This window comes from Sitophilus oryzae, unplaced genomic scaffold, assembly GCF_002938485.1.
Source record: "Sitophilus oryzae breed Bouriz unplaced genomic scaffold, Soryzae_2.0 scaffold_85_pilon_pilon, whole genome shotgun sequence".
Classification (NCBI taxonomy): Eukaryota; Metazoa; Arthropoda; class Insecta; order Coleoptera; family Curculionidae; genus Sitophilus; species Sitophilus oryzae.
Window position 1 is genome coordinate 3,856,094 of NW_022147483.1, and position 12,189 is coordinate 3,868,282.

General features: G+C 32.3%; 1 protein-coding gene across 1 annotated transcript in view; it reads left to right on the top strand.

Moving 5' to 3' along the window:
- The first annotated feature begins 8,521 nt into the window (after window positions 1-8,521).
- The window catches only part of LOC115890197 (epithelial discoidin domain-containing receptor 1-like), a 189,530-nt gene continuing 185,862 nt past the window's right edge, over window positions 8,522-12,189 (top strand). Inside the window, exon 1 of the mRNA XM_030910358.1 lies at window positions 8,522-8,588. Within this exon, the coding sequence (XP_030766218.1) occupies window positions 8,522-8,588 (67 nt within the window). The remainder of the gene's footprint in view (window positions 8,589-12,189) is intronic.

Here is a 12,189-nt window from a genome sequence, read left to right on the forward strand (position 1 = left end):
CTTTAGTTTGAAAATAATTGCCTTTTAGTCTAGTTATCAAGTTTGAAAGTGTTTAGTTAAAAGCATCTCTATTTTATCTAAAGTCATAGCACATTTGTGGATCGGGAATGAATCAATTTTCAGTTTAGGAGATATAGTTTTATCCTTACACAAATAATACAAATGGACAAATATTACTGTACAAAACGAAGTTTTGGTTTTAACGAAAAAACTTGTTTTTATTTTTTTTTAATTTTGTTTAGTTCCGATTCGTTTATTACAGGTTTTTACTTGTTTCTTAAATGTGTTACTCCACCACCTGGCGTAGAAATATCTTTTTCCCATTACTATTTATCACATATTAAGTCTGTAATCACCCCCCATTTTTAACAGTTCTGTGTGTTTGACGTTTCAATTAACACATTTAAATTAGATTATATATTTGCGGATTTGTTGTTTTTTTGGTTTATTTTATATTATTTCTTCTACAATTAGTTTTATTGAGAAGTAGTAATCCTAGAAAAATATTGTGTCGGAACTTAAATTAACAGTGACATTATTGCGAATTCCAGAAAAGACTGTAAGATATAGATCATCTATATCTATACTAATATATAAAATCCTTAAGTGACTGACATACTGATTAATCACGATCCTGCTCAAACCACTCAACGTAAGAAGCGCAGTTTTGGCATACAGGTTGATTCTAGGGTGTAGAGGTTCGATAAGAAGGGATTTTTCGAAATTCCAGTTCCAAGAGGGTGAAACCACCCCTCAAATATTACAATATTTTTTATTTAAAAAAAGGTCAAGTTTTCGAAAAAACGCTTAAACACGTATATTTTATTTTGTTTTTTTACATACTTTAAGATTTTTTAAAAATGTATACAGGGTGTTTCGAAAAATCTGGTCAATGATTAATCACGATCCTGCTTAAAGCGCTTGACGTAAAAAGCTGATTTTTGGAAAACAGATTGACTTTAGGGTGTAGAGGTTCGATAAGAAGGGATTTTTCGAAACTCGAATTCTAAGGGGGTGAAACTATCCCTCAAATATTAAAATATTTTTTATTTAAAAACCGGTGAGTTTTCCGGAAAAAAATCTTAAACACGTATATTTTATTTTGTTGTTTTACATATTTTAAGATTTTTTATAATTTCATACATGGTGTTTCATAAAATAAAAATGCTTAAACTGCTTGACGTTTAAAGCTGATTTTTGGCAAACGGATTGACTGCGGGGTGTAGAGGTTCGATAAGGAGGGGTTTCTCGAATCTCAAATTCCAAGAGAACTTGGACAAGCATAATTTATTTGGTTTTTTATACATATTTTGAAATTTTTTGAAAAATCCAAATAGGTATTCCAAAAAGTTGGGTAATTTCTTAACCACGATTCTGCTTAAACTGCTTGACGTAAAAAGCTTATTTTTGGCAAACGGATTTTTCGAGAGTCAAATTCCAACTAGATGAAACTACCCCTCAAATATTACCAAGTTATATAATAATATCGCCATATTGTTATTTCTCATGCTGCATACCAAATAAACTTTTAGTCACCTGATTAAGCTTGACCGGCGCAGCGTTGCCTACTTTTACATTTTTTTAATCAAAATATTTTAGGAAACAAAAATAAATTAATTATAAATATATAAAAAGTTATTATTTACATGAACAAAACTCACCTCCTTAACAGCACTTAAGGGACATAAAAAACCATTACTATCCCGTTCAAAATATTCTAATAAGGTTCCGATGAGTTTTTTGCAACGGCTATTAAGCTATCTTGTACACTTCGCACTAAAAGAGGTTCTAAAAAGAACAATGTTCGACTGCAAGGTCTGCTCTAGTAAACATTTTTAAGCTCAAAGGATCACAACACTATATATATAAACCAAAAACTCGGAACACAAAACTAAAGCGTCAAAACGAATGACAATGTCAGGAAATAAATAAATAAATGTGGCAACTTGACATCTGGCATTCTTTGGATGTTTTAGAATGTTTTAGAACATTTTTCAATAACTTTCTTCAGAGAAATTAATTCCCTAAAGAATAGAAGAGATCCAAATTGACCCTAATAGAGAAACCCCGGAAGCACCTAAATGATCTACCAAAATATCGTCCGATTTGCCTCATTGATGTAATCGGGAAAGTCTATGAGAAACTCATCAATACGCGACTCTTGGAAGAAATTAGGAAGAAACGAAATGGTATGCATCCAAACCAGTATGGATTTGTAAAGGGGAAATCTACCACACATGCAATGAAGAAAATATCGGATATCGTGAAAGAAAAGCCACTTGGCATAATGCTTTGATTTTAGTCGACATGGGAAATAATTATTAAAGAACTTAGAAGATGGGGCATAAGTGGCTATTTGGTGAACATAATAAGAAGCTATCTTGATAATAGATTTATAGTTCTCAATACAGAAGATGAAAGAGAGGTATTCGGTGGCGTCCCACAGGGCTCGGTGCTGGGGCCAACTCTGTGGAACATATTCTACGACAGTGTCATGGAGCTTACTGTACCAGGTGGGACAGAGTTGATCTGTTACGTCGATGATCTTGCTGTGATAATAACAAAAAAAACCAAAAGAAACAAAAAAAATAAACGACCTCGACCTAATGCAGACTGTCGATGATACACTAAAAATCATAGCCAGATGGATGCGTGAGCACAGACTCGAAATAGCTGTGGAAAAAACAGAGGCGATTTTACTGAGCCGCAAGAGAAAAGTTGACCATATAAGGCTTAATTTTAAGGATATAATAATAAATCCAGTAAAGCAAGTCAACTATCTTGGATTCCACATAGACCGTGCACTCACGATGGGCCTGCACATCAAGGAGTTGTGTGTCTGAAATCACAACGAACTGCTAAAGCGTTGTCCGCAATACTGCCAAACGTTTGGGGCCCAACACCAGCAAAGAGAAGAGTGTTAGCATATGCGTGCCAGAATATTATTATGTATGGAGCACCTGTGTGGAACGAAGCAACCAATATGCACGTAAATAAAAAAAGACTTGAAGGTGCACAGAGAGTCATGGCTTTGAGGGTCTGCTCGGCGTATCGGACTACTTCAACTGAGGCAGCCTTGGTGATATCGGGTCAGGTGCCCTTGCATCTTCTCTCAAGAGAAAGAGAACGACTCTTTCTCAAGGGTGAAGTACAAACCAGGGCAAGCAGAGAGATGGAGAGAAACCGCACAGTGCAGCAGTGGCAGGCAGAATGGGAAGTATCACAAAAAGGACAGATAAGATGGACATATAAGCTCATCCCAAATATAAATATGTGGATTAAAAGAAAGCATGGAGAGGTAAACTTCTATCTTACTCAAATATTGAGTGGCCACGGAAATTTTGGGAGTTACCTGTGTAAAATTGGAAAAAGGGAAGTCGCGGAATGCCGATACTGTGCTGAACCCAATGATACACCAGAACACACAATGTTTGCTTGTCCAAGATGGTAACAGGAAAGATGTGAGGCACGCATGACGATTGGTGGCAACATCTCCGCAGATACCTTCTTAAAATCGGTAACAGGATGAAGAGAAAACTTTGAAGCCATCTCAAAACTGGCCCAAAATATACTAGAGGCAAAATACAGCGAAGAGCAGGGCTAATGACAAAAAAGGAACAGTCCGGCGTCTACTTGAGGAGATGCGTCCAGCGGGTCCAGGTAGACGTGGCAGGAGCGAGGGGGTGACGTTTAGTGGGTAGTGTCCTCCAGGCAGCTTAAGGAGAGATTGAGTCCCACACTCCGTAAGTAAAGGTATTTTACACCTCAAAAAAAAAAAAAATTCTTTGGATGTCGTCTGTCAAAATCTTTCCTAACTCGTTGGACAAGTTTTTGATATATCGAAAATGAATTTTGGGAATAAATAGAACTAATAAAAGAATGAAAAATTTTAAATAATTTTTTTTGTGAAGGGGCATTAAATTTGAGGATTCATGTGTATGTACTTATTGAAGAACCGGCACTGCGTAATAGTTATTCCATGCGAGTACCTTGGGCGTGGATACCGTTCCATCGTTTCCATTGTCACGACACCTATATTAGATTTTGCCCTGGCACTCAATATAAACAGGGACGTGTGTAGAATTCCGGCGACGGCCTTTTTAAATAGAAACTTCGTCCCGTCGCGTCGTTGTGACGTCTTGCAAAACGTCCGGGAACAAGATATCGATTGATAAAAATATCTGTAGCTTTTTTTAATGGCGTTTCTTTCTAGCATACAAAAAATTTTCATGTTATTTAAAAAATAGAGAAGTAGAAAAAGATTTTTTCTTTAATAATAATTGTTGTACAGGGTGTCCCCCTAAGAATAGCTCTCGGCTGTATCTCGGAAAGTATAAGCCGTAGGGTTTACGGAAAAAAATATTTATAGCTAAAGGGGCTATGAGAAATTGCTGCAAATTATTTTCAAGTTTGTAGAACGACCGCTAGAGGGCGCAACTGCTATGAAAAATAAGAATATGAAGTTTTTACACAATTTTGCCTGGATAAGGAGTACTATAAATCATAGCTTCATAATCTTCAGTAAATTTTGAATATTTTTTGTTATAACTATTTTCTTCTATCTGCCACAATAAAGCGGTAAGGAAAGGTTAGATCTGTTTTATTTAAATATTAATAACTCCGGACTGGATGAACCGAATCCGACAAACGAGAGCTCGTTTAAAAGAGCGTTCCTTACTCTATATTATATCATATAAACAACAATATTAAGCTTTTGAACATAGACGCTAGAGGGCGCTGTCTTACAATTTAACAAACATTACACGTTTTTCATAGTATATGTAATTTTAGCTGATAATAAAGAGTAATAAAAGCTTAAAAAGTCAGCGAAAACCGCATCTTGATATGTTTTTTCAAACCAAAGTTATTAGCAAAATTATAAAAAATACGAAAAAATAAGCCCTTAATTACTTTATTTTTCTAACACGGTATCACTGGCGCTCTTGATTATGACCATTCTAATAAAAAGTGAGATAGAAACAATTAGTTTATTCTAAAATCGACAATATACTAGAATATCATAATACCATATGTATTAATATCTAGTAATTAAGATATAAATGACAGTGAACAAGAAACGACGCCTAGGTAGGCTTTGGAAAAAAGTTATTATTTTAGTTATGTTTATTTTTTAAAATTAATCATAAATTTTTCTTCGAAAAAATGATGAAATTTTGGCACAAAAACATTTCAAATTTATAATTTCAGTCTTATAACTATTTAGTCAACATTATGTTTAATTTATGTCAATGATGACTAGTATTGATAATTTCGATTCCAAATATCTCGAAACTATTACTGGTCGCAATTTTTGCCAAGAGACCTTTTTTGACGTAAAAAAGTCGTAAATGTATATTTTTTTACTCAGTGGTTTTATACAGGTACGGACGAAAAGTTATTACTCTTCAAACCAGTTAAAAAATATATAGGTGACGCCCTCTACAAGTAGAAGTCATAATGACATCAAAATCAAATTTCTCGTGCCAAAAAACTCCCAGACACCAATTTTTATCCAAATATTGACGTTACTTCAGAAATTATTTGGAAAAAATCGAAATAAAAATGAAACTTCTATATATACCCTGTATCCCCGAAACTAAGCCATTTTGGGACATACATTTATGCGAACCTTTTTTACTTATTTTTATCTGCAGAATATACTGCCGAAGTTTCGGGAATACAGTTCGGACCACCCTGTATATCAAGAAACTACCCAGTGAGCAAAGTTTTGTCACATATAGGGCACATTAGGAAGCAGTTACGTATCTGCGTTTTATTGTTTCATATCAGGCAAAAGATGGGCCTTGTAACGTATCAACGACATCATCTAGAACGCATTCACCCTGTATAAAGTCCCGTACAGTCTACAATCTACTACCAGCTAAAATTCAACATACAATTAAAATTTTTGAAGCAAGGGTCAACGTTTGTTAGGTTGTAAGAAAGCGCCCTCTAGCTTCTACAGCCAAATGTATATTATTATAGTTTTTAAGATAGATTATTAAATAAAAAACTCTTTTAAACGAGATTCCGTTCATTGGATTCTGATTACCCAGTACGGAGTTATTAATTTTTTACTTCTATTTTAAAGAGAATTTTATTACTTTTTTACTGTAATTTTTTAATCCAGTGTTTAAATTAAGTACAGCTTAATTCTTTCCCGACTTTTAATTTTATCTAAAATCCCTGCTTTATTAATTTTTGATAATACAACTAGAGTAAATATTTATTTTTAGATATTTTTAAAAATTCATTACACCAGAGTGAATTCTGATAATACGTTTATTTTTAGGGTTGGCCAAGCAACATTTATAGAAGCCGTTATAAATAAATAAACGACGGTTTTTAAGCGTCTGGCCGGTTAACATCCCAGTCTATTGACTTTAGTCTATAAATTTTTGATTGTTTTTTGTTTACGAACTTTCTTGTTTGTTCTTCGGCAAAACAAACATAAAACCTTTTTTTTTCTGTAACAGTCAGTTTTAGAATTATTTACTAGAAATTAAGACTGGTCGATTTAATTTGGCAAAATAGCATTTGTTTATTAAAAAATGACAATCACATATTCATAAATTATGTAATAAATTTATAAAAAATATAAAATATGAGTAGAAGTGTTTAAGTCACATATTTCACGCATTATTATTTATAAAGGCACATATCTTAAAAAATATCTTGTTGTATACAGGGTGTCCCAAAAAAGTAATGATAATTTTTTTTAAAAATACAGCCCATATTTTTCTGTACTGAATTGAATTCAGCATAACATTCTGCATTATAGTACACTAAATTTATTTGAAGCACTATGCAGTGTTGCTCTGCACTATGCGGTGTTTCATATTTTCTGAGACTTTGGTTAAAATCAGTATATCCAGAAAGTGGTAAAAACTGGAGTGAATTTAACTTATGTTTATATATAATTATATGCTATTATATATATACAATATGGGTGCTACAAATTTGAGGTACGGGCATTGGTATCTCGGTAACCGTAATAGATACGAAAATGGTTAAATTGGGGCAAAGTTGCGCTTTGGGATTTTCACCTAGATGCCATCAAAAATGTTTTAAAAATTTCAAGGATTGCTGAGTTTTTGAGAAAAAACAGATTTTTGTGAAAATCAATTTTATTTTTTCCAGTTTTTACTTTTTAGAAAATCAAAAAACTAATTGCACATTCTCATAGCCACTTTATTAGAATTATCTGATAGTATTTCTAGATTTTCAAATTAGCTGATAATTTGTGAGATACAGAGGCCAACTTAACGTTTCTAAATACGGACCTGCATTTTTTATTTCAGATTTTGAAAGTCACTCAATTTTTTTTTGATTCAGACATTTGAACACAATTTATTTAAACTAATTTCCTAAGTCCGGCTCTGTTTTTTTTTAAATATTTATTCTATTGTTACAGTATTGATAAGCTTTAAAACTGAACAATGACGTGGGGTAAAACATTGAATACGGAAAATAAAATGTAATAAAATAATAAACAAATAATCTTTAGAATTGTTAGAAAAGTTTTTTAACAATTCTAAAGAGCCGTCTGAAAATCCAAAATACTAAAATGCTGTAATTTTGCTAGGAGCAATGAATGGTCTAGAGTATCAAATGCTTTATTAAAGTCTAGTAAGCTAAGACAAGTAATATTTTTATTTTCTTGATTTGTTTTAATATCACTACCAGCTTCAGTAGACAAGTGGTAGTGCTGTAGTTCTTACGAAAACCAGATTGGCATTCAGGTATTAGTTTATCTGAATCTACAAATTAAACAATTTGATTATGTAGATGTTTTTCTATAATTTTAGAAATTGCTGGCAAAATACTCACGGGTCTTAGATCGTTATTATTTAAAGGTTTGGAAATTTTACGGAGTGGTGTTATAACAGCTTTTTTCTATATTTTTTCAGGATAAACCTATTAAAGTAGAAGTATTAATTATATTTATTACCGCTTTACCACAGCAAGGTATGCACATCTTTAGTGCTTTAATTGATAAATTATCTTCACCGACAGCATTAGACCGAATAGAATTTAATATTTGATGTAACGATACCTCATCTATTAGTTATAAATTTAGAACATTATTCCCTATTTTCTCATGCTTATTTTGTCTATAAAAATCTATTATTTTATTTGATGTAGTATTAATGCAATTATGAATTATCTTAGAATAATGGTAGAAATAGAGCCAAACAATTTAAATAAGTCGAAAATTGTAAATTTGTAAACGCATTTCGTGCGTTCGGCGTGTACGCGCCCCCACTCGCCTGTTGCGCACTCACCGGGCCCTCTCCCCACACTCCGACGCCTCTGTTTCGCCAGGCGTCGCGACGTCCGCCAGTACGACGCGAGGATCGCCCGCGACGACACGACGCGCCATGCAGCACGCGCCAGTGGTGCCGGCTTTCGCGTAACGCGTACGTTGACTGGCATCGTCGTCATGGAAACGGGCCGACGCCGGAAGTATCGGTACCACGCGACGCCGACGACCGGAAGGACAGTTGGGTGGTGTGGCGAAATGAGGTTATGGGTGTGGGTGGTGGTATGGGGGTGGACGGTTGGTGCCGTGTACGGTCTAGAGCTCGGTAAGTGTTTAGAGAGATTCTTTTTTTTAATTAATTCCATCATCTTTCTGTAATCTGAACGTATATTGTTTCTGTCTTTAGCGTGTCTTTCCTTGTACTTTTACTATACTTTGTAGTTCAGTAGCTTTAAGATATGTATCTCTGTAGAATGTAGTAGATTTAGTTTATCAATAGGACCAGACTCACTTGGATAAACCAAAATACCTTGTTTTTCAATTTGTTATGCCCACTTGCACCGTTTGTATAAACTTTGTTTAAAGGCTAAACAGTGATTAACTATATAATATTTTATTATAGTTAATCACTGTTTAGCGTTTAAACAAAGATCAATGTGACCAAGACTCATTATATATATAAATATATATATATATATATTATATATATATATATATATATATATATATATATATATATATATATATATATATATATATATATATATATATATATATATATATATATATATATATATATATATATATATATATATATATATATATATATATATATATATATATATATATATATATATATATATATATATATATATATATATATATATATATATATATATATATATATATATATATATATATCGCAGGCACATCGAATAACTCGGCATTTTGCAAAAAGACTAGGCATATTTTAAAACGCCGGCGTTTTTAACAAAAGAAGAATATTTTACAAAGAGCCTATCTGTTTTCAGTCGCTTTGCAAAATGCCTAAGACTAGTCAGATTATACAAAAAATTTTACGCGGGATTGGTATAACTAACCTAAATTTACCCAACGACATTTCTTAAACTTCTTTTTCAAAATTTGGAAATAATGACCCATAAAGTGATAATTTTGTTAAATAGAGTATGGTTGAGGATGGTTATTATAAAGATCTAAATTCATTAAGCTTTGATAAGATAATTTTTTAATCTGCCTGGCCTCTATTCCTGAACAGGCAGTCTTTTTGCAGAAGTGTACAGAAAATATCATCATTGTTTAATATGCCTAATTTTGAATAGATTTTTTGCAAAACGAATGAATATAGGTAGGCTTTTTGTAAAAATTCTTTCTTTTGTGTAAAAAGTCGGTGTTCTTTATATATGTTGTGTATGTATGTATATATGTACGGTGTTCTTTAATATGCCTAGTCTTTTTGCAAAAAGCAGGATTATTCTATACGTTTGCGAGATATATATTCTTAAGACCCTTATCATAATTTTGAGTAAAAGCACTCATAAAAAAATGTGTATCACTGTTTGATAAATTATGATAAATTATGAACTGCATATTGCAAAAAATTACTCCTATAAAAACTATTCTTTATGAAGGTCGCTTTTTTAACGATTATACAGTTCTATAATGATAAATACCGTATGATCGAAAAAAAAACGGCGTCAAAGACGGCTATGAAATGATAATCGTTGATAATTTTGGCGAGGTCAATCTCTAGACGCCATTCACATAAAATTAACATAGAACTTGTCAAAAATTAACACTAATTATAGAAAGATAAAAAAGATAGAACGTTTCCAGACATACAAATTTATTTCCAAAAAATATGTTTGTGTTCTCCAATGAATCTGCGAGTAACTAACTCTAATTCTGAGCTACCAAATTAGCTAGATACTTTACCTAGACCGTTATTCAGAAGCTACAAATCTATCTATGCCGAGTGTCACAGTCTTGAATTTTTACTCTCAACACGGAAAAAAATCATTTCTATATTCAAGAACAATCATACACTTAAAATTTTACACTTTCTTTAAGGATAGTATTCTTTCCATGAGTACAACAAATATTTGGATCTATTTTACTTTTACACTTGCTTTTTAAATATAGTTATAGTCACTTTAAGTAATTTTGAATCTAAAAAAAGAATAAAATGACTTATATTTCAGAAAAACTTATATTACTATCAAGCGAATAAAAATCATTTAGCAAAGAAGAAACTATTATTAAATGAAGTATAAATACTTTTATATAATAAGTATTCTTAAATTTTTAAAAACTTTTACTTGAAATCGGTGTATACTTTAAAAATAAGCATATTATTCTCGGCGCGAGAATAACACCCCATTTCCAAGAGTTACTATTTTTATATTAAGTGACCATCCCCAACAGCAAGAACGCAACGTGCATTCCTGATTCCTACCTTCATTTCATGGGATTTCTGTTTCTCTGATGCGACACGAGACGCGCCGACTAGTCGGGTAGTTTATAAAGTTTTTTTTGTTATCGTTTGTGCTTCTGATATGTGAATATGGAGGACCTTCTTCAGGCATGGGAGATGACGGATTTGATCCCAAAATTTCAAGGTAAGTTTAGCAATAATCCTAAGTTATTTGATGACATTGGTTGGAAGTTAGGGGGACTCCATTTTTTATTTCTTATACACCGGTGGTAAACTAGGTATGAGCGCGTTTGGAATGATTCAATTATGTTTTAACAATTTTTATTATCGTTTCTCGTTTTTAATTAGCGATGCCGCTGTTCAATATCTACCTATATTGGGAAATTACACAGTTTTATTGTATTTTATTATTACGAAAAGCATATAATTTGGTGGGTGATGTTTGGCTAATCTAATTTAAAAGGTATTAACCATTTTCGGGGTTATTCTGGTGATATTTCAATATTCCATACCTATTGTAAATGGAAATTAAAATTTTTAGCATGTACCATTACCGGACAAACCCGATTTTAGGATAAACTAATTTTTCCTAGGTTACTTAAATACTTTAGATAAGGAAAAGATTTTACCAAAACAAGAGTTTCTAACAAGATCGAACCCGAACCACCGAAAGCATAGGGAACACGTTACCGAATTTTATGAAAACTATATAGTTTTTCGAGCCCGCTTAATATTCGGCCTAGGAAAAACTAGTTTATCCTAAAATCGGGTTGGAGTCCCCCTAACCTCCAACAAATATTATCAAATAATGTAGAATTATTGTTAAACTTACCTTGAAATTTTGGGATCAAATTCGTCATCTCCCATGCCTGAAGAAGGTCCTCCATTTTCACATATCACAAGCACAAACGATAACAAAAAAAACTTTATTAGACATTAACTCTTGTAACGATAAAGTATAGTATAACTAATCTAAGAGTAAGAAGAGGCTTTATTTCAGAATAAAGTAATTATTACATGTACACAAAGAATTTCTATACTTAATGCAATAATTTGCTAATTTACAGATAAGTATAAGTAGTACTCGAAACAAGATTATATCTAGAATTGTCTGGAGTGTAGTTATAATCTTAATTTCGATTCTAGGTAAATCTTAAATAAAAGATAAATTTTCTTAGCTTCTAAGGATAAGATTTTCTTGAAAAGAAGTATAACTAGATTTTCCGAATGGGGAAACTAGCATATTGTTGGTTCAAGATTAATAATCTTTAAGCCAGTTTAGCTTTTTCTCCGTGAACGCGCGTCAAGAAGTTTCACTATAAAAATAAAGAAAGCAGCGATACACATACATCAATAACCTTTACAATTGCCTGAAAAATGCATTTACTTATATTAGATTGTATTAACAAAGAATTGTTGAAATCTACTCTGTGTCCTGTCACCCATGAATGCTGACAAATCTTATTGCCACATT